We start from the raw sequence: 24,254 nt of genomic DNA, 5'->3' as shown, positions 1-24,254 counted from the left end.
TAGAACTTTTAATTCTAAAAACTATTTGGAATTTTACTTTAGGTTAAAGCAGGAAAAGATAGAATAATCCAAATGTTACAGATTTTTTACATACTGAGGAGATATCAAAAGACAGAGTTAAATAAAGTGAAATGTAAAGTTTACAATGATCAAATCAAATTATTTTATATTTTAAATGAAATATTCACAACTTGTTCAATTGTAACAGCCTTAAAATTTGATTCTACTTGCAGCACCATAAGACATTATTTTTCTATCTAAACTGCATAAAACTTTCCTTTATTACAATTTAGGCTAAATTTTAAAATCTGTACTTTTGATGAATAGGTCTGTAAAGCATAAAGATTTATTTGACATAGAGCTTGGTAAAAAGGAGAGTAGAAAAGTTTGGATGAAGAATACTTCAAACCACCACCAAATATATAGGTTTTTATCCTTTTGATTTATTTGACACACCCCACCCCGGTCCCCTTGCCAGCTTAGTGCCACTGATGCCTTTTACTTGAAAAGACCATATTACCAAGCAGAATACAATGTGCACTTCTGCACAGGCAAAATAGATAAGCTTGTGCCCACTTATATACACTGGCTTTCTAGCCACAGTGCAATAAATGGATTGCTGGTTTTAAAGCGAAGCTGGTTTTAGGGCAAGGATGCTAACGAAGAACAGGGCTTATGATGAAAATAGAGCTATGGCAAAGCACTCTAAATCTATGCAAGCAGAGATCTTACAAAAACAACCATCCTAATATGATTTTAGTAGAGTTAAAAAGATATGTCAACATCAGCAATACAGAGAACAAACTGATGGTTGCCAGATGGGAGGGAGGTTGGAGGGTTGGGTGAAAATGTGAAGAGATTAAGAACTACAGATTGGTAGTCACAAAACAGTCACAGGGATGTAACATACAGCATAGGAAATATAGTCAATAATAATTGTCATATGTATGGTGTCACATAGATTCTAGACTTATCAGGGGGATCAGCTCATAAATTATATAAATGTCTAACCACTGTGTTGTACAGCTGAAACTAATATAAAATAATATTAAATGTCAAATGGAACTGTAAAATAAAAAAGATATGTCAACAAAATTTGACATAGCTTTTTTTTTCAGATTTATATAATCCTAATGAGAAAGTGTTGCAGTGACCCTGGCCTTCACAGCCCAAATGTGAAACCAGATTGATGGAAGGGGATGTTGGGAAGGGCTCAGGCTGTTGAGTTACGGAGACAAGGGCCCCGCCTCACATGTCATTAGTAGAGAGAGTTGCAGGTTTTGCATAAAATGTAGTGATGGATCTCTTTTGTTTATCACCTTACATTTGTATCTTTTATACAAAGACTGGGAGGATTGCCTAAAAGCACTTCCAAGGCACACCAAGTGTCCAAAATAAATAAGGTGGACACAGGCAGTTTGCACTCCTCCAGACTTGCTATGTTCAGCTAGGCTGATATGCTTTATGTTCAGCTGCTGTTATTTGGGAAAATCATCTTTAACTTCTATGTTACACTGACATCATTTTTCTACTTACAATTGCATATGAGGTAATTTGCATTATAGAAACATAAGGTAGGAGAAGGGACTGCATATGCATAAAACTCAAAATTGTCCAGCTGATTTAGTTAGAAAAATAATTTTAAGGAAACGTCACAGAAAGGGCTGGGGACCATATGAGTATTTGAGCGTACAGCTGGTGTGTAATGTGTGCAGTGCCTCTGGCTCACAGCCTACCTGGTAGGTGCTTAGTGAATGTATGAGTGGAAAAAATGAATCAATGAGCAGCTCAAAGTAAAAAACAACAACAACAACACAACTTTCAGTCTGCAAAAGGTGACTCAAGGAAATGCTTGTTCTCGCAGTTGGGCTTCTGAAGGACCCAGCTGGATGTTTCCCATGTTTGACCTCCATCCTAGAGCTCTGCATTGCTCTTCCCTAGACTCTGCAAACAGACAAGCTTCCTGACCCAGTCACACAGCTCACTTGCCTCAGCTAGTTAAATGCCAATCCGTGCCTGGCAACAGTGACCCTGACTGTGCCATTTTCCACTGCTGTAGACCACAGGTCCAAACCAGAAAATGACCCCAGAGGGAGCTTGCTGAAAAGAAGCAAATGGGTCGGCTAACTGGGGGTAGAAAACCCTTCAGCTTTGTAGAGTTTTAATCAACTCCCAAGTTCTGTGGTCTTTATTATCATGATGTCAAAGAGGCAGGGATGCCTGCTACACCCCTTCACCTCCATATAACATGCATAATACTCTCCCATTATGTTAGGGTTCTCTTTGCATTTTTAAAAAATACTCAGCCGAGGATATGTTTATTGATGAGAGAGAAAGAGAGAAACATCAGTTGGCTGCCTCCTGTATGTGCCCTGACCAGGGATTGAACCTGCAACCTTTTGGTGTACAGGAAGACACTCCAACCAAGTGACCCACCCGGCCAGGGCTATCTTTGCATTTTATATTGGTTTGTACTTGATTTCATCTGATCAATGAATGTTCACTAAAGTTGGGGGAAGGGGAGTGAGAAACAGAGTGAATCTTCCCTCTTGGCCTTTCTCCCCACCCTTCTTCCAGGGTGGCTGAGGCCTGGGGTTTGCATTTCCTTGTGAAGGCTGTGTGCAGTGTTCTGTGGAAGGCTTTCCAGTGTTTCCCATGATGCTGAGATTTTGCAGTGCTGAGTTGCCCTCAATTCGTCTTCAGCGGGCCAAGGCTGGAAGGCCTGTCACATATACTGAGTCTCTTTCCTGTTCTCCATTTTCCGGTAATGTTCTGGGGATTCATTGTGATTTATAATCCTGGAGGGAGCTAGGTCTGCAGCATTTTCATTGAATCCAGCCTGTAATGTTGTTTGTCAAGCTGCCATTTACAGCTTGGAAAGTTTTTCTCTAATCTACTATGCAGAAGCATGATATATCTTGTCACGTTAATTGTGACTCCTGAGGTATGGCCACAAGGCAACCACCCACTGCTTCCAGGTTTGGCCTTGTGCAGAATCCAATATTCAATACATGGAAGTGATTAGTGGTAATCTATATTGGAGATAGTTTTTGATAATCTTATTTGTGATTTTCACAAAAATAGATGATTCATTCATGCGCATATATCTTAAAGTGGGAATTTAAAAAAATAAAAAAATCGCAAGTTAATTCATTTGTTTTTCATATCCTAGTTTCAGCATTTATCCTCTATAAATCCATGATTTCAAGGATTTTATTTTTCCTAGTGACGGTCAGAGGCTGTAGACAAGAATGTGCTTTATGATATGCCCCCAGAGCAGGGCAATGTCTTCTTCATATTTAGGACTCCGGTCACCAGCACAGAGGCTGGGATGTAGGAACCACTTAATATATGCATATATTTGAATTAAAACTGCAGTGAATTAAGGGACTGGGCCTGGAGAAATTAGAAGAGGGCCTAGGCAGGATCCAGGGAAATATCTGGAAATCTGTGGAAATCTCCAGGATTAGATAGCAGCTAGGAATTCAGACTGGGACACACAGATCAGAGCGATATGCAGGTCTAAACCAAAGAGGTGGTGAGAAGATAGAGAGTGAATGAGAACCACAGGTAGCGCCAAAATTACCTGTGATGCGGCAGGAAGCGAGTGCTTTGGAGCCATATAGTACGCAAGGGGCAGACTATCTCAGTTCTGAGAAGAAAAGACTTTCTGTGAGGCACTGACCAATCATACAGGATTTAAAGCTTTGACTTAACCTCCCAACTGCCCTTATTGCTCCAGTCCACCTGCTCTCTTCATTCATGTTGCCTCTGTTTCATCTAGGCTTCCATCATGTTTTACATGAATGACTTCTGTTGCTTCCTAAATGGCTTCAATCCTGTGACTCCCCTACTCCAGCCCATTCTAGAGTCAGGTACTCTACCTTCTTTGAGTTTTGGTGCCATATTCATGATATTGTGAAATTTCAATATTAATGTTATACAACTAAACAATTGGCTGTCTTCTTTCACCAAATGTTTATTGATAATTTGCCACCAGATGCCACTGTATTAACTGCTATCACTGAATCTGCTTTGGATCCTATACTCGAGAAATCTGCAGCCCAACTGGTACCTCATTTTTCTCTACTCCATCTCTGGCTTACTGTTCCTTCAGCTGTTCTCATCTCCTTGCCCTTCCTTCACACAGCAAGTGTGCTCGGCCCAGGGCTTTTGTCCTTGAAGCTCCATCTGCCTGGACTGTTCTTTCGCTGACTCTCTGCATGGCTTGTTGCCTCACTTCACTGAAGTCTCTGCTGTAAGGCCACCCTTTTCAGTGGACTTCTCTAAATATATTGAAACACTACTGCACTATCTATTCCTTTTTCCTGCTTTTCTTTTACTTATAACATTAAATATATTGATTTGCTAAGTTGTTTTCTTTCTTTCCAGAAAGTATCCAGCCACATGCTATGAAAAATAGAGACGTTTATTGAAGAAGATACAAGAAACATTGTACATAGGAAAACGATGCTTTAATTCCCTTCAAAGGAAGCACTTTGGAACCTCACACACTTCTCCCAATCATTGTCAGCTACCCTGTTGCACTTTTTCTGAATCTAATTGACAGTCTGAAATCTTTCCTTTCAAAGGTGATTTTAGTTTTTGGAAAAGCCAGAAGTTGTAGGGTGCCAAATCTGGGCTGTAGGGGGGCTGAGTCACCTGGGTGATTTGATGTTTTGCCAAAAAACTCTGCACCAGATGTGATGCATGAGCACTGTGTTGTTGTGATGAAGCTGTCAATCACCAGTTGCCCATAGCTGCAGCCTTCTGAATCATCAGAATAGTTTCCACAGAGGAATGCTCAAGCTTAATGCAAAATTTGATGCTGATTTGTTGCTCTACTTGCTCATTTTGAATGCAACAGCCACACAGTCTACATGCTCACTCAATAGCATCTATTGCCTCCACTGACTAGTACAGTGAAATTGTCATTGTACACACGTGTGCATTCCAGTCCACTCTTCTTGGCTGCCAGGTTACATTGATGTCATGCAAGCGATTCTCATTGTATTAACAATGGCTGGACTTTTTCTAGACAGATCTGGTATGTGTTTTCCCCACAAAAATGTGACTTCCATGAGGATGATTTTGCTTGTTTTGTCCATTGCTATATCCTTATATCCCACAGGAATGCCTCACTAATATTGGGTGCTGCATAAATATTCTTGAATAAATGAATAAGGGAGGACATACAATGCCAAGTAGCCAATGCTGAGGGAAGTCAGAGGGAAGATACAGTGTCTTCCAGGAGGATGAAATTGTTTGATTCATGTTCCAAGTAGTGGAAATTATTTAAGCCTAGAAAGAACATAAGAGAAGGATGTTTTTCTTTTATATCCGACCATCTTGAACACTGTCGTTTTCTAACAACCCTCACATGTTCACCATACCATCTTGTTTCTCTCTCAGTCGAATATACTTTTGTGGAGCTCAAAAGGACACAGGAGATGAGTGCAGACCTGGGTGAGCCTGGCTCATTGATAGCTCTAAGGATGCCTGCTGGGCTGCTTGTCAGGTCTCGAAACAAAACCGTGCAGAGCAACTCTGTGATATGGACTGGACCATTTGGTTCGACAGCAAAGCTCGATCAGAAACATGGAAAGTTCTTCCCTTCCTTAGTTGTAGATAGAGACCTGTTTTTTTTTCAGACACTATTTCATTATCTTTAACTTGAACAAATCTTTGCTCTAATATCTGAAATACTTTTCATAAGGCAACTTACTGTATTATTATCCCTCAGTTAAGAGTCAGTGTAGGTGTTAAACCACTGCTTTTTCTTTTCAGCTGTCAGCAAATTGATGAGGGTCGTTAGGCTCCATAAAACATTTTAAAGTTTATTAGCATTTTCCTTGATGAAAGACAAGCAAAGGAAAATAATTGCACTTTTCAATGTTCATTGGGGTATTCTGAGAGCTTTCTGCAGTAAATTGCAGGGGAGTGATAAACAACAAGCATCACACATTCCTCATACCTGATTGCTTCATATGCTAGACACTCTCACTTCCCTTACAAACATAAGATTTAATATCCTCAAATGGATTCTTATCCTTATACTGCTTTATACCCTCTTACAATGTTTAATGCTAGAGCTTTAAATGTGAAGACTTAATGTAATCTTATTTTATACTATATCATACAATTTTTATGTGCAAATCTTTCTACTTTGCAAGGACAGGAAAAGTGTGATTGTAACAGATATTTTCCTCTCTCTACTAATGCTGACTGATGGAAAAAGACAACAATCACTCTAATTCTTCAATACTGTGTCATATCATGGATAGTTATATTGCAATTAAAAACAACATTACAGGCACCTAAAATAGAAGAAAACAAACCTGCAGCACAGATTAATTATGTAGCTGTTATTAGCTTTTCAACAGGACTCTTGACTTTACAAAAGGATTCACTACAGATTTTCTTTAAATAGTAAGCTCCACTAGTGCATTTAAGATATAATTAGGTCTGCCTAAATTAGATTTGTACATGTTTTAGGAACTGATTCATTGTGCAAAGAAACAGCAAACCCATGTTTGCTTTGCTACATGAAGCAAAAACAACAAATATACATATGCTCTAACTAGAAGGTGCCAAACACCCAGATGTTTGGGCAAACCTGGATATTTGACCATGTGTTTGAGTGCTTGTGCAGATGCTTAGTACAATCCACTTGTGGCTTGGAGACTTTCTAACACAGTATGAGGACAGAGGCACAACTTTGCTGAGACATTCCCTATCTTGCTAAAATTAATAATGGCAATCTTTTTAATGCTCGTGACTGGGCACTTTTAGAAGTGACCACCTTCAATGAAAATTTTACAGATGCTATTCATCACTTTAATTAAATGGAGAGGTAACCCATTTTCAATGTGTCGAACAATCTATGTTAAAGGCCTAAAATGGATACTTTAACAATAATCTGGAAGGCATGAAGTTATCCAATTGAGAGGAAATACACTCCAAACAGCATTTTCCCCAAGAAATAGGATATGCAATTCTAAAATATAAAACCTCAAGTAATACAATCAAAACAAGTCAAAAGAAAACTCTCCTCAATAGTTTAACCTGAAAACAGAAGTACTCCCTTCAATAGCATAATGCTCATCTGAACAAAGTGAACTGGGACTAGAAGACACAGCTTTATACTCGACTATTTACCCCACAGGAAAGGCTGTTGACTGTTTACACAAGAGTATTTAGAATTCTTCATACAAAGATGTTATATTGGTCTGAATTGATATACCTATTATTGATACCTTTGTGAGTGGATCCTTTGTAAAAAAAGAAACTAACATTCCTAGTAAAAGGGTATGGCATCAGTCCACAAACCTGGAACCAAAAAGAAGCCTTAGATATCAGTACTTTATTTACTGGTAGAAAATGCACTTTAGTAGACCTGTCAGTCTTGATTAAGAAGCACAAGAATGAGGTTGCTGGATGCCTTGAAGACAGTCCAGGTTTTCAGCCAGTTAGGCCATGGAATTTTGGCTCTGTCTGATCGTGGGTACATGGTGTTAAAAGTTAGTCATTCAGTAAAATGGGAGGAGAAATATTTATATTGCAAGTTTTTTTTCCTTTTAATAAGAAATAAATGAGTCGTAAATAAAAGTTACTTTAAAAAAAAGTCAGCTCCATTTAAGCTTTGAAGAATTTACAAAACATAAGTAATTAACACCAGCTTTGCACTGTCCTTGGTATTTGGGCCCAAGGCTTTGAGTCATGATCTAGAGTTCATAAGCTCTATCCCCAGAACGAGGGCCCAGCTCACTCCCCAGTCAGATCTGCCGTTATCCCGGCCCAGTGCTCCACTCAGAAGAAGAGCTTATAAAGCCCTGACATTGTCATGAGATACATTTATCAAGAAACTACAATAATAAAAATCTGTTTCATTAGTCATCAAAAATAAGTAGTTATTGTGAGCACATGCTGGTGCTGAATGCGTATCATTGAGTCAATTTTAGTTAAACAAACATGTTTGTGCAAAAATTGTCCTAATTAACACTATTTGTGGTGAGAAAACTCTTGCAAAAAATATCTGTTCTCTTTTAGAAAAGTATGGCATTTTCTCAAATATAGCATTTTCAAATATTCCACTGCTCACCCATGTTTGTGTCTTTTGTATACCCCATTATATATATGGAAGAGCCAGGGATCATAATATTTGTTAGCTTTCTCTGTACTGGAATTTAATCCTCACAACTTTATGAACTAGTGTACATTATTAGCTACTTTTAACCGATGAGAAAACTGAGACACAGAAAGTGATTTTCCAAAGTGACAGAGATAAAAAGTGGCAGAAGTGGATTTGTACTCAGTCGTCAATCACATTTCTTAAATTTATGCTCTGCTGCTTCTGTGGAGAAAAATAAAGGAACCTCGTACAAATCATGAAACCCCAGTTCATACAACCGAAAAGAATAAAAGAGCAAAAGTAACAAGGGCATTCATTTGGCTTGTAACTGAGGCAAGTCAGTTACAAGTTTGCAAGTGGCGCTGGGAGCCCAACTGGGGATGAGAATGATGGGCGCCTCCCCTTGGGGTCAAATATGGAGAAGCAAAGACTCCACAGGGGCCCGAGGAGGCGAGCAAGGCCAAATCCTGTGGTGCTGGTGCGTGCCCTCCAGGAAACGCGTGGAAAGTGTGAGTGTCAAAGAGGGCCCTGGGCAGTTTGTCCAGGGGCCGGTTTGCCTGGAGTGTCCTCCCTGTCAGAAATGTGGGTGCCTTTATTTGTGCAGAAATAGAATCAGAGTTAGAATTTAGAAACATCTTTTAATACGTTTAAAAAACCCAAATGAGACAGGCTTATGAAAAATATACAATTGTGATGTATGATTTATATACAATTCTTCTAAATTTATCCTCTGTTGTACTTGTGACCAGAAGTATGCAAAAGTGGCTTAATTGTAAATTTCTACAAACACTTTAAAAGCCATCCCTATTAGTATTTGGATGGCAATTCTTTAGATATGCTTCATCTTGAGAACTAAAAACACTGCTAGCCAGGGTTGATTAGATGTTCAGAGGATAGGCAGACTTTGAAATCAGGTTAATGATCTCAAAAACGCATGTTAAAAGAATAAATAAGAGATTCCCTAAACCATTAAGATTGCTTTTGTTTTTTCCCCCAATATCCTGCAACCGATTGAATTTTTATGATATACAGTGTTAACTGCTTTATTAATTTCTAAAGAAAAGGCTATACTTGATATTTTTTCAAAACATAGTTTTGAGAAAAATAATTAATGATGAAAAAATAACATCAGTACAATCTTTGACCTGCACCATAGTCTGCATATTTCTAGGTAGGTTTTAAGAATACATTTTGGGTTCAAACACACCCTGACAATTTATTACTATAGCGCAAAAATAGGACAAGCAAATCCTCTTCCTATGGAAAGTCAGGTAGCAACACCTTTCTTTTCTAATTTATTTATTTAATTTTTATTGTTTAAAGTATATTTTATTGATTATGCTATTACAGCTATCCCATTTTTCTCCCCTTTATTCCTCTCTGCCTTGCACCCCCTCCTGCTCCCGCTTGCCACATGCAGTCCTTCCCTCTCATCCCCCTTAGTTCAGGTCGATGGGTCATACATATAAGTTTTTCGGCTTCTCCATTTCCTATACTATTCTTAACCTCCCCTGTCTATTTTGTACCTGCCATTTATGCTTCCTATTCTATGTACCTTTTTCCCCCATTCCATTCCATCCCTGCTCATAACCCTTCATGTGATCTCCATTTATGTGATTCTGTTTCTATTCTAGTTGTTTGCTTAGTTTGTATTTTGTTTTTAGGTTCAGTTGTTGATAGTTGTGAGTTTGTTGTCATATTACTGTTCATAGTTTTGATCATTTTCTTTTTAATTAGATAAGTCCCTTTAACATTTCATATAATAAAGACTTGATGATAATGAACTCCTTCAACTTTACCTTGTCTGGGAAGCACTTTATCTGCCCTTCCATTCTAAATGATAGCTTTGCTGGATAGAGTCATCTTGGGCGTAGGTCCTTGCCTTTCAGGACTTTGAATACTTCTTTCCAGTCCCTTCTTGCTGCAAGGTTTCTTTTAAGAAATCAGCTAATAGCCTTATGGGAATTCCTTTGTAGGTTACCGTCTCCTTTTCTCTGGCTGCTTTTAAGATTCTCTCTTTATCTTTAGTTTTGGGTAATGTAATTATGATGTGCCATGGTGTGTGCCTCCTTGGGTCCAGCTTCTTTGGGACTCTTGAGTTTCCCGGATCTCCTGGAAGTGTATTTCCTTGGCCAGATTGGGGAAGTTCTCCTTCATTATTTTTTCCAAATAAGTTTTTGATTTCTTGCTCTTCCGCTTCTCCTTCTGGTACCCGTATGATTTCGATGTTGAAACATTTAATGTTGTCCCAGAGGTTCCTAAGCCTCTCCTCATTTTTTTGGATTCTTGTTTCTTCATTCTGGTCTGGTTGAATGTTTCTCTCTTCCTTCTGCTCCAAATTACTAATTTGAGTCCCAGTTTCCTTCCCTTCACTCTTGGTTCCCTGTATATTTTTTTAATTTCATTTTTCATAGCCTTCCCTTTTTCCTTTATTTTGTGACCATACTCAACCATTTCTGCGAGCATACTGATTATCAGTGTTTTGAACTGTGCATCTGATAGGTTGGCTATCTCCTCATCACTTAGTTTTATTTTTTTCTGGAGTTTTGATCTGTTCTTCCATTTGGGCCATATTTTTTTGTCTCGGAGCTCCTGTTACATTGTAAGGGGTGGAGCCTTAGGTATTTGCCAGGTGGGGGGGCAACCCACATCACTGTGTTTTCGCGCTGTATGTGGGGAAGGGGCCAGGCAGGCAACAGTGCCGCTTGCTTGGCTCTTGCCCCACTTTAAGTCACTTCCTCCGCTCCCCACAAGCAAATTGGGCCCTTCTGGTGCTGATTCCCTGCTGGGTGGTTTGTGTACCCTTTGGGATGCTCCCAAGAACTCCTCCGTGAGGCTGGGCGATTCTCCTGCCACTGCACCCCCACAGATTTTTACAGCCAGAAGTTTTGAGGCTTTCTTTACCTACACTGGAACCTTGGATTGCGCAGTTTGTCTTGCTCCCCAGCTGTTCCAGTTTCTCTGAACGCAAATGGAGGACCACCCTGTCCTCCAGCTGCCACCTTGCTGCGGGTCCTCTCTGCCTCAGCTGCCCATCTCTGTCCCTCCTACAGGTCTGGATGAATGTTTATTCTTTAACTCATTGGTTTGGACTTCCATACAGTTCAATTTTCTGGCAGTTCTAGTTGTTTATTGTTTTTAAATTTGTTGTTGTCCTTCTTTTGGTTGTGTGATGAGGCAAAGTGTATCTATCTATGCCTCCATTTTGGCCAGAAGTCCACAACACATTTCTGAGAACATCTGTCTACAGAACTTACTATCATGAGCAATAAAAAAATGGTCTCATTTGCATCAAAGGACTAGATTCAAAGGAATTCAAGACTGAGAAAAGATATACAAATGGCAAACAGGTACATGAAAAGATGCTCAACAGCACTAAGAAAATGCAAATTGAAACCATATATCTGTTAGAATGGGCATTATCAAAAAGACAAGAGATAACAAATGCTGGCAATGATGTGGAGAAAAGGGAACCCATGTGCACTGTTAATGGGAATGTATATTGGCATTGCCACTATAGAAAATAATATGGACGTTCCTCAAGAAGTAAAAAATAGAACTATCATATGATCCAGCAATCTCACTTCTGGGTATATACCTGAAGGAAATGAAATGTTCTCAAAGAGGTATCAGCACCCTCATCTGCATTGCAGCATTATTTGTAATAGCCAAGACATTAAACAAACTAAGTGTATATCTACTAATAAATGTATAAAGCAACTGTGATATATATAAAGAAATATTCAGCTATAAAAAGAAGGGTATCTTGCCACTTGTGACACCATGGATGACCTTGAGGACATTATGCTAAGTAAAGTAAGTCAGCCAGAAAAAGACAAAGGTTGTATGATCTCATTTCTATGTGGAATCTAAACAACAACAACAACAACAACAACAACAACAAACAACAAACTCAAACCAAACTACAGAAACAGAGAGATTAGTGGTGTCAGGGGTGAGGAATGGGAGAAATGGGTGAAGATGGTCGAAGGTTACAAGCTTCTAGTTATAAAACAAATAAACTCTGAGGATCTGATGTACAGCATGGTATTGTAGTTGCCAATAGTATATTGTTTACTTGAAAGTGGTTAAGAAACTTTTTAAGCTAGAGCTTAAAAGTCACCCCCCACCCCCGCCAAATGGTAACTATGTGAAGTGATGAAGTGTTAAATTTATTGCAGTGATCCTTTTGCAATATATACATAGATAAATGATCACATTATACATTAAATTTACACAATGATATATGTCAATTATATCTCAATAAAGCTTGCAAAAAAGACTGAGGGACATGTGACAGCATCTACATTTTTTTCTTCTCTAACGCACTCTACTGACTAAACTCTGATCGATTACTCAGAAGTTTTAAAATCAAGATAGTAATTAGCTTTGAGCTTTTAAATAACATGGGTTCCTTTGGATTATTTACAAACTCATTAGCAATGACTGAGTTTATATTTCATAGATTCAGAGAAGGTAAACCTAGCATTTTGGATTCTTGATCTGGTTATAAGAGAAAACCTTTTATGGCGTTCCTATGTTTGATTTATGCATACTATATATCATTGGTCATCCAGTTTTTCATGTTCCCAAGTTTAATGATCAGATTTATATTTTCATTCCAAATTTCCTAGTTGTAGTTCTGCATATAAATTTAAAAGCCAGCTGTAGCTTGGATCTTGGGCTTTGATCACTTGTTGTTATCAAAGGGGTACATGGGGCTAAAAGGCCACTTGTGATCCAAATGGAAACCTTGTGAGTAGAGCTCTTTGGTCTGTCTACCTGTTCTTTATCTTGAGTTTTGAAAGAGTAACCTTAATTGAGCACAATTAGTATGGAAACAAATTGGAATAGATTTCTTCCAGGCTCAAAAATGATTTCTCCCTGATAATAGGACTGTGACTTGAAGTGTTGGTAACATCCAGCCATCTGAAAACATAGGTAAGAAGAGAAACTGCCCTCTGCTTAGGTTATACTAGTTGACATCTTTCAGTTTCCATCTTCAAGGTAAGAAAAATTTTCTTATATTAAATGGTTATTGTTGAACATAACCAATATCTGTTTATTAGAGCACACAGCCTGCTTGCCCCATCCCCTCCTCTCATTCTCTTTTGTGGATCACCAGGCTTTATAGCCAAAGTGAGTTTCAGTTGAGCGGTCACTCAGACAGTTCTGAGATGTCAGGTTTGATATTTTTGGACTAAGTGAGTGGGTCAAAATGTATGTAAATGAACCAAACTTTCAACTGGATGCAGTTTGAGTATACAGTGCTGTCATTTAGTTGCAATAGAAAGTATAAGAGTTCAAAAATCCCAGAATAAATCAAAATAAAATATCTTGGAGTCTTTTTCTCATTTGAAAATTAATCAAGCAGTTCTGTGTGGTTGAGGACTGACAGCAAAATGTAGAATTTCTTACCAGGTAACTATACTAGAAGCAAAACTCATAATGCATTTTGTTGGTTAAAAAGAGCATAACAGAGTATTCTTTTTTTTTTTTTTTTTAATGAGGTGCTATATTCTCATAGGTCTTGACCAATTACACTTATCTACTGCTAAATTGTGGCTTTGGAAAATGCTCTCTATCTTGTAACTTTTAGCAATGGAATTAGAGGCCTCACAGACATTAATTCTTCTTATAATTTGTTACCATACTCATAGATAAACAGCATTAAAACTGCTTCCAAGTGTTTACCTCTATTTATGATATAACTGTAACACCAAATATTGCTATGTATCTCTGCAGTGTAATAGCTATCCTGAATATATCTATATATTCCTGGGATTGACTAAAGGTTACAATGGTAGGCAGATGTTTCAGTGATCTTTGAAACTTTCATACTTCACAGTAACATTTTTTCTAGATAGAACTTTTTGTGGGATAAAATGCATTATATAAATATTACAGATAGTTCTTATATTACATAAGCTTTATGTACATTTTTGCTCATAGGTTTCACTTACCAGAATCAAGAGGCAACTTGAGGCCAATTTTGTGTGCTCAGGGATGGTGGAAAACACTGACAAAATCAAGCAACCAAATACAAGGAGAAAGCTGTAAAACAACAAAAAAAGAGAAATCTGATGAGAACCTTGTCTTACACGACAGACTTAATTTCTTCTTTCTAATGAATAAAGCACCAGATCCTTTTGAATTGGCATCGATTAAATCACAAAAGCTCTGGAAGGGACTAGCCATTTTAAATAGCAAAATACAACATGAGGTAGGGTGCACCTGATTTTTCCAGAGAGCAACTGCGCTGAACTACAGACAGACCCTGCCATTCAAGCTTCTCCCTCTATCATGTGCCCAGGCTCCCAGCTCAGCCACCTGTCTGACCCCATGCTGTAAACTCGGTAAGATTTTGTTCCATAAAACAGTGAGCAAATATTCTACCTCATTATTTTTTGGCTTGTTTCCTTTCTCATATTGTACCCTTATTAGTGAAGAGAAGGTTGTGGATGTGTGTTGCATGCTGTATTTAAATGTCCACATCTCAGAATCTGTGAATTTCCCATAAGTGCCAGGGTCCTGAGAAAGGCCCAGAAAGTGTGTTCTTGCTCTCCTATCCTGGGAGCACGTGCAGTAGCCGCTCTTCTCTCAAAGATGCAGAATCTGCCTCATGTTCAGCAGTTCTGGTGAACTGTCAAGTGTTCTACGGGGTTGTTACAATGTCCCTGGCTCATTTTCAGAGTCTGATATTGTTCATAGATTCTCTCTTGTTATTTCTTTATAATGAGAAAAAGAATAAAAAAATGAAGGGAATGATTTCCTCCGACACCCATTTCCCATTTCTTTACTACCAGCTAGCAAACTACCAGAGAAAGGACTCCTCCGCTGTCTGTCCATATGCAATGAAAAGGAGCGAAAGTCGGGAGCAGACTTTTGTACTAATCAATCTGCAAAGGTTTTTATTCCTAGATATATGGAACTTCGAAGGTGCAGAGGGGGAGCCAAGTTCCCAAGGAAATGTCTAATAAAAAAGGAAGGCTCTGTTTTAAAGTTGAAGCTATTTATCCTGAAATGCAAGACAAAAAAAAACAAAACAAAACCCAAAAAACCCCCCAAAAACCAAAGCAACAATACCCAAGCTGCTTGTTCTAGGCCATAATTTTTGCTTTTACTCATCTCTAGGAAGTTCATATAATAATCTCCCTTCATATAATAATCCCCTGAAAATATCAATTACCATGTTCTTTAGTACGGCAGTGGAGTTGTTAGTCCCTGACTCCGCTTGGCTTGCCTTGACAAGTCTTATAAGCCTTTCTACCTCACTTGGGAGGTCTCAAGGGCCTACAGCCAAGGATTGGTGAATTACAGTCTTGGGAACAGATCTTTTCTCTAATGGCTGTATTTTTAAAAAATAAATAAAGTTTTATTGGCATAGCCACACCCATTTGTTTATGTATTGTCCTGCTACAACTGCAGAACTGAGTAGTGTGACAGAGATAGTATGGTGCACAAGACTGAAATAGTTACTGTCTGCCCTTCAGAGGAAGAGTTTCTCCAACTCCTAACTGATACCATGTATCTCTTTGTATTTAACTCAACAGACCCAGAGTGCAAGTTCATAATTGTGCATATTCTACATGCTGAAAACAATTCCCAGCGTCCATAGAGGGTTTTCTACAAGCTGCTACACGGGGCTCAGCCTCTTTCATATGCATTATCCTCATAAATGTACGGAACAGGAATATCATTATTCCCATTTTATAGATATGGCAACTGAGAATTAAGAACATTTTGTAACTCATCCAAGGTTGTGCAGCAGGAAGAGGGTTCCGGCACTGTCTGTCCTGGCTGGCTGCCCTGTCAGTGTTGCAGAATGAGCACCCGTAGATGAGAACGGCAATCACACTGCTGGCCCAGCAAGGCTTGGGGGATACTTCTCTACCTGTTCACTGAGAGGGAAGTAGTTATCATTCCAAATAGAACTCTCTAAGGAAAAGGAGTTTACTAGTGAAAACACCTAGTACATGATGTTAATAACTAGTCATAATAATTTTTACTCATGAGTATGATGACTCAAGATATTTTAGATTATTAAATTGGTCCTAATGGATTGAAAATGACAAACTAGAAATTGATTTTCATTGCACCTATATATGACCTGCACACTCCTAAAGAGAAGATGAAAATCAGGAGTCACTAAGGTAGTTTGGAGGATGACATGGCATCAAATACAGACAGTGACATGTTTCTCTTCTGGTGAGTACCTGTTCTCTAGATATGCCCCATGAGTCCAGTTTACCAGGGAACTTTAGGAAAAGCAAGCATGGGATTATCTAATCACTAAGACACCTCCTTCCTTCAAAAGCATCCCACTGGTAGCTATGTTTGTATTCAAAACAGATCTATATCATGATTCTCTTTGAGGGTGGCTTCCTCATTAATCATTTCCCGTTTAATATTTTTACTTCATGTCACTACATTGCCCATATATTCCTCCTTGAGCTGATCTTACCCTCCTTTCTAACAGGAGCAGTTTCTGCACTAGGATTCCATCACTGCTAAGGGGGCCGCTCTGAAGGCTGCAGTTCAAAGACCTCCAGTGCTCTGGCTTCCCAAGCGGTGTGGATGGTAAAAAACATGATTAGTTCATCACTTCCTCCCCTTTTTCTTTCCCTCAGCCACTCATCCATTTAGCCAATCAGCAAATATTGATTATGTACATAATATTAGACTCAGTCTTAGGGACATAACAATACACAGAAGTCTTTTCTTTTTTTGCCTTTAGAATTTAGTGTCTATTGAGGCACACAGAGTAGTGAACAGATGTAAACAGAACATTAAAATTCTGAGTGATGATTGCAAACATAGGGTAAATACAGGGGATGGCGGAGCACACAGGAGAGGCGGGGTTAGGTGGGACTGGTGATATTTAATTTTGGGGGTCAAGTGCAAAGTGAAAATGCAGGACTTTGTTAAAAAATTATTAAGAATTTCAAGATGAAGACAGCAAAACACTACACCAATGTGTCACCCTTCTAAGTGTTGGGCTGCATAGGTTGCATGCCCATAAAAAACCAGACTTGGGGTTAATACTGACCAACTCATCCCTGAAGGTCCAGCAGGAGTTAGTTTGCACAATGGTGGAAATACCTTGTCCATGAGGCTGTGGGGGTTAAGGCCAGGTGCAAGCACAGTGTCACTAAAATTTACTAATTAATCAATAAATTAGAGTTAGTGACCACCTGCTAACTAGCTTATCCTTTGGCAGTGCATAGAAAGTGTAAGGTTGGTCATTCTTGCAAAATCATTTTCTGTATAAGAATCATTTCAGTTCAATTAAAAACATGTATGGAGTACCCATTGTAAAAGGCAGTGTGCCAAGAATACTGAGACACCAGGATGAATTAAAGCAGTCCCTATCCTTTAGGAACGCAAAATCTAGCACAGTGGGTAGTGAACATAATGGATCATAATGAAGGGGTGAGGCAGGTAAGTCCTGAGAAAAACGCCAGAGAGGCAGACGTGGGGAGGGTTCTATGTCGTCAGATTGGGAGTGGTGGAAGCACATCCAAAAAGCCTTCAAAAATGAGCGGGGCTTGAGATAGTCTTTGAAGGAAGGGAAGCTTCTGGAGAAACACCTGTCAGAAGGAGGACACAAGACGAGAAACGTGACAAGCCAGAAAATGAGGTAAAATAGTTACTAGCTGCTTTATGGAACACAAAGCTACTGAGTTTGCAGCATGAGGCCAGACAGGTGGCTGACCTGGGAGTCTGGGGCCATGATAGGGGGAGAAGCCTGTTTGGCAAGGTCTGTCTGTGTAGCTCAGTGGAGTTGCCCTTTGGTAAAGTCAAGCTGGCATCAGCTATGTTAGGACATATTTGAGTATTTGAGTAGCAGGGGCAAAAGTAATGGTGATCTAGGTTAGGCTGTAAAGTAACTGCTATAAAGGAGAATGGAATAGAAAGGCAGCCTGGAGAGATGCTGTAGGTACAGGAGCCCTGCCTTTCATAATTATTAGATTGGGGAGTAAAGTTCAGAGAGAAGGTGTAGTGGTTGGAAAGTCTGAAGTGTCCATACCTAGTTATTGGTGATTCTCCTAACAAGCCAGGAGGAGAAAACTCAGGAGGAAAAACATTGTTAGGAGAAGAGGAAAAATCCAGTTTTAGGCATCCATATGGATTGTGGCTCTAAATCTTAGGCACACAGTCTGGTTGGAGATGTGGGAGTACTTTTTTTGTAGAGGAAGTGAATGTATGGAACATGTTATGTTAAGGAGAGTGCAGACCAAGCATGTAAGGTTTAGGTAAATAAGCATAAAGGATGTTTGGGGAACATTTCTCAACCTTGGAGAATGATGTCCTAGAGAAAAAAGAACACATTTTGCTATGTATTGGCTATGGATAGCATTGCCAGAGACAGACTCACTGGCTGGGGAAGCACTGAACTGACACAGAATGATCCCTCCGAGGTGACAGTGTTCAGATGTCAGGCTCACTGGCAGTGACACGGGGCTCTGCTGGGGTGTGAGTGTGGCTCTGCTGACACCAGCTTTCCGAGGGTCCCACGCACATGTATGCATGCTGACAACTGACCTCTCTACTCTGCCTCTCTACTGGTTGAATAAAAGGGGGAGAAGGGGTAAGAGTCATTGGATACAGGGTGTCTTACTTTAGGGCCTATGGGCCTCCAAGGGGTCTGTGGATAGAATATATGGGGGCTCTGAACACACAAAGGAGAAAAATTACATTTTTATTTGTCATTAATCATGCAACAAACCATGATGGTATTAGTCATTAGTCATTAGACGGAATGATGTTGCCATTCATGGAAATCACAGATATTTTCATATTCTATTTTACAATTGTAGATGAATCCATAATTGTTTCATCTCAAATATTGATCTTGCTCTTCACTACTCCAGGATTTTGGTAGTTGTTAGATGCACTGCTGGGGGTTGTTTTTTTCAGTGCATTAATAAAGAAGCATGTTGTATATTACTATATCACAAACTTGTTTACTATTTTAATAATAGCATGTCACCATAACTTTTTTCTTTTGTAATCACATGTATTTTATGCATTTAAAATATTATTCTGAGGAATGGTTCATAGGCTTCATCAGACGGCTGAAGGATCCATGGCACATAAAAACACTTAGATAACTGTGGTGGGCAATAGGAAGGCAGGGGCTGCGAGCCGGGAAGTGGCTCATTTTGGCATGAGTCACCTGCTCACTCAGGTAAGTTTTAAGGTGAGCTTGGAAAAATACAGATATTTTTTCTTTATACATGAATCCTGAGATATCATAAGATCCATATTCCTTCAAAATTATTCTGTAACAGCCACTGGCCTTTATTTTGCCTGAAGCAATCATTTCTATTTTTGTTTCTGAAGAAATTCTCTTTGATGCAGACCTTTTTTCTAATACTTTTTCCTTAGAAAGCACTGATTACTGTAAGAGGAGAGGGGCATTTATGATACAAAATATTATCAGTTAAAAGGCCTCTAAATGTACTCAAGAAAAGCACCATCAACTTTTCTTGTGGGTTAATTAAGAATCAATTTGTCAGATTTAATTTGATAAAAAGGCTTCACTTGGAAATATCATGGTGTTTGTGGAGCAGATGATGTCCAGCTTCCAAAGCTCGTGCTTCAAGCATCGGTTCATTTAGCAAGAATTAAAATGACATGAAAACAAAGGATTCACAAAAGCTCAGTGGATGTTTTGTCAAATGGACCATGGCAAGTTACACAATGTCATGCACACAAACACAATCCCAGTCACTCACAAACTATTATGAAGAAAGGCAGTAAAGAAAGGAGAAACGTGGCTATGTTTAAAGTAGACATCTCAAAGAGTTTAACTCAGTGGAGAAGGCAAATTAACAGCATGGTCCTTGTGGACTGGAATGTCCACACACTTCTACCTAGAAGGTGCTCTCTGCAAATGTCCTGCTGGACTATTGGGTTTCCATGTAAGCGAACCATTTAGAAAACTTTGGGACAGGAGAGATCTTAAATGTCTTAAATGGAATGAAATCTTGGGATTAAAATAAAAAATGCTAATAAGAAATAGAATTTTTTTTTAATGGAAATAATTCTTCAGAAATAATTTCCAAAGGAAATTCAACCCTGCCTCTGGCTCTTTATACATTTTTAAGTATTGCTTTGATAAAGTGTGTACTTCAGCGCATGTGATGGAAGTCCTCACAAGTGCACCATGGGTTATGATGACTGGAGACATGCTGGCATCTGTGGCTGTAGGCGACCTACTGGCCGGTGTGACACTTTCTTAGAGGTCATGCTGCCTAATGAAATTAAAACCTTATCATCAGGGGAATGGCTGGAACCCATTTTTTATTTCCAGTGTCTCAAATTTACATTTCTGTCTAAACTTGGCATTTTGCAAAATGTCCTTCTGCATAATTTTCCCATAAAAGAAGGGCATTTTACATGTGAAGTCTATTCACAGAATGCCCTGGCTTCCATTGCATAACAATAAAAATTAAACATAACATTTTTAGTGCCCATAAAGGTGATTGGAATATTTAATTAAAAACACCGCACAGTTCTGCTTTCCAAGTGCAATAAACCCTAAATATTACCAAAGATGGTAATCAATAAATACTATCTCTGTGACGTGGTATCATCAGCTAACAGTTTTAATAAATGAAGTGTGTTTTACATGTGTGTGGTGCTAAGAAGAAGTCCGAGGAAATGGGAAAGAGTAGTTTCTGCTCGTGCAGCGCCTTTCTGTGGAGGGCTGTGGTTGACGGAAGGGAGCTTTTGGGAATGCACAGTAATTCCAGATCCTACCCTCAGAGCGGTCCCTCGACTCTAAACACAGACAGAGAGCACCCCTAGCCTGATTCTCACTCCTTGGGGCTGGGAGAATATCTGACTGAGCTCCTCTCAAGACAGGGATCAGTATTTTTAAAAACATCACTGATAGACCATTGTGCAGATGGTTCTCCTTGAATCCCTCCAGCATTTAGAACCCTCCCAGGCCTTAATCAGCACAATCCTCTCTTATCGATAGCTGGACTGTGGGAAGACGACTTTCCCCTCTGAGTCAAGTCTCCTTATCCAGGCCCTTGACTCATATTCATCCTCATTTAGGCTCTGGACTACAGAGGACATGTGCTCCCTCCTCCATATGTTATAGTTCTTCAGATATTTGGTTTAAACATGACTTCCCTGTCAGTCTTGAGATTAAATCTACCAAGTCCAATTTTTTGTCTACTTTGCATATGGAACAACGGCCAGATTTGTCACTCTTCTTGTCACTGGTCTTTAAGTATAACCAGTTTGTCCCTGCATCCCTCAAAGTTTGACTCAGGCCCATCATTATTCTCCAGTCTAAGCAAAATATTGAGCATTGAGTCAAGAACATAAATATCTGCACTGTTGATTCTTGCCAGGAAATCCAAATTCGAACTTTCTGTTGCCTACTTATGAGCAAAAGTTTGGTTTCAAAGAGAACTGTCTCAAAGATATTCATTTGCTTATTTTCCTGTATTTTTTTCTACCACACTGCAGGGTCTGGAGCAAACCTACCATTGACAACCTGTGGATTTGGACCTCATATCCTCGATCCCTCATGTGATACTTTCACTAAACTGTGTTTGATTTTTTGCTATTTAATTGAGAAACAAAAAGTATTCAATTAATTTATTATAGTATTTTAAGACTTCTGTAGTTTATTTTGTACTTGCTCAGTGGGGTATCATGTGAGAAATTTTTCTCAGGATTTTGTTATGAAAAAAATCTTTTTGCAATACAATGGGTAAATCGTTGGCCACTTTAATGAATTCATGTTGCTGGGTTTAGATTTATGTTGTAAGACATCAAAGTACTGGTGGATGAAATTGAAGAACTTTTATTAATAAACTTAATACAGGAGTGCATTAAACCTTTTGGCACCTTTGGGCCATGTTGGAAGAAGAATTGTCTTGGTCTACACATTAAATACACCAATGCTAGTAAAACTGGTGAGCAAAAAAAGTCCATGCATAATTTTTGGGCTATCTGCCACCACAGATAAGCAAAAAAGTCATCACATAATAACCCTAAATATGCAGTGGCCCTTTCAATAATCTCTTAAAATTGTTGATCAGGTCCCAAGTTTGTGATCACTAATATAGAAAATGTACATATTCAAGTAATAAAACTAAGTAACGTTTTAAGTAAATTTACGATTTGGTGTTGGGCTGTACTCATAGCCGTCTTGGGTTGCAGGTGGCCTGTGGGCCATGGGTTGGACACCCCTGTTTAATAAATCTTGAAAAATGTAATAGGTGCCAAATGGCCAGAAAGAGGAAAATATTCCAAATCAGGGACTCTAGACTTTGTAGATTGATAAGCTCAATTTCAACTCCTAGGAATATTCCAGATATAATATCAAGTAAATGATTTATAGTCAATTCAAAAGAACAACTATGATTTCTAGAAAGAAAAGTTCACCAAGATCAAGAAACATGAAACTATGTTTTCTATTTTGATAAGTTTGCCAGTTTCTTATATTAGGGAAATAGAATAGATAAAATATTTTGATTTCAGCAAAGCACTGGAAAGTTTTTATATTATCTTTGAGGAAAAGAAGGAGAAATTCAGGCAGAATGATACAACTCTTGGAAGGATTCGTACCTGGTGAAAAGTGTCCAGAGATGAGCAGTTATTTTGTAAGAAATCTCTGAAATGTCTTGAAACAAATGAAATTTCATGGTCCATCAAACCAAAATATTATCTGTTGTTTCTAGAAAACATGATGGGGTTTTGCTTTATGGAGACAATGATCTTTTAACATATTTGTCTCTTTGCCTTGGCAGCTAGGAAGCTTAGAAGTGAAGATCTTTCTGGTGTAAATATTTATGGATTAACTTCATTCCTGACTTCTTTATATCATCCTATCATTACCTTACATTCACTGTATTATTTCAGTCACAAATACTTACAGGTATTAGTAATTTAGGCATGGTCTATGCCTAACAGAGGGTTCAGTTTAGTGGGAATACAGACCTTTGCTTATTTTTACCCACATGTATTTTGTTAGCAGATGTAAGTCCTTTCTGGACGATACAGGGTATTTGGGATATACTTGACTAAATACAAAAATGTTAAAGATGTGATTTTGGATATCACTACTCTTTACTTGGAATGGGAGTATTCATGCAGCTTGAAGTTGCATTCTTTTTAAAGAAGCAAATGATATCACTGGCTCAAATTCAACTTAATGTAAACTAAACTTAATAGATTTCTCTCACCTGGATTTCTGAAAAGTAATTTTACATTTGTTATTTTTACTTTGTATTACATTAATTTTGATTCATTTATTTCCAGCATGAATTACCAATTCCCTATGCCAAGTATCTTCAAATGGCCTACACTTTTCTTCAGAGATTTCTTACACACCCCATGGCTTGTCTCTGCAGACATCGCACCAGGTGTAAATCCTCAAAACATTATAAAACACTTTCCAGTGCTTGGCTGAATTCAAGATATTTTTATCTACTCTGTTCCCCGGATATAGCAAACTGATAAACTTATTGAAATAGGAAAGAAGCATTAGTGTAGTGTTTCTTGCTCTTGTGAATTTGTTCTGCTTCCCAGAAATCATAGCTGTTCTTTTGAATTTATTAGAAATCATTTGCTTGCTATTCTCTCTGGGATATTTCTAGTTGTAATTGAGCTTATCAATATACAAAATCCAGAGTCCTTTTTGTTACTTTTTTTGACACTCAGAATATTTTCTTCTCTCTGGTCATTTGGCACCAATTGCATTTTTCAAGATTTAATAAATTTATTAAAAGTTCTTCAATTTCATCCACAAATTCTTTGATATCTTAAAACAAAATAAATCTGGAACCAGCAACAGTAACTCAGTAAAAATGGGCAACAATCTGCCAGTTATATATTTTAATTTTCTCTGAACCACATTAAAAAATGCCTTTTAGTTTGAAAATCATGCTTTTTGATGAAAAAAAGGCAATAGGTTAGGATTTGAAGACCTTCGCTTCCTCTGTGCGACTGTAACAGCACTGGTCCCCAACAGTGGGACTGTATCTTCTCTATTCCTGATTTTTATTTTCAAGGAAAAAAGACCCTTTTTTTGTGGTATGTTCTGATTTTTCTGGCTTTTTAACCATCTGAAATTATTCTTAAAGATTGTGGT

The 24,254-nt window shown here is 38.4% G+C and overlaps 1 protein-coding gene across 2 annotated transcripts in view; it reads right to left on the bottom strand.

Moving 5' to 3' along the window:
* The window catches only part of KCNQ5 (potassium voltage-gated channel subfamily Q member 5), a 540,177-nt gene that overhangs the window by 193,924 nt on the left and 321,999 nt on the right, over positions 1–24,254 (bottom strand). For both annotated transcript variants that reach the window (XM_054569623.1, XM_054569624.1), the window contains exon 2: positions 14,095–14,185. In XM_054569623.1, the coding sequence (XP_054425598.1) occupies positions 14,095–14,185 (91 nt within the window). The remainder of the gene's footprint in view (positions 1–14,094; positions 14,186–24,254) is intronic.

This window comes from Pteronotus mesoamericanus, unplaced genomic scaffold (genome assembly GCF_021234165.1).
Source record: "Pteronotus mesoamericanus isolate MK-2021 breed Mesoamerican mustached bat unplaced genomic scaffold, CSHL_Meso_final contig_20, whole genome shotgun sequence".
Classification (NCBI taxonomy): Eukaryota; Metazoa; Chordata; class Mammalia; order Chiroptera; family Mormoopidae; genus Pteronotus; species Pteronotus mesoamericanus.
Note: the sequence above shows the minus strand (reverse complement) of the source record. Positions and strands in the feature narration are given on the sequence as shown.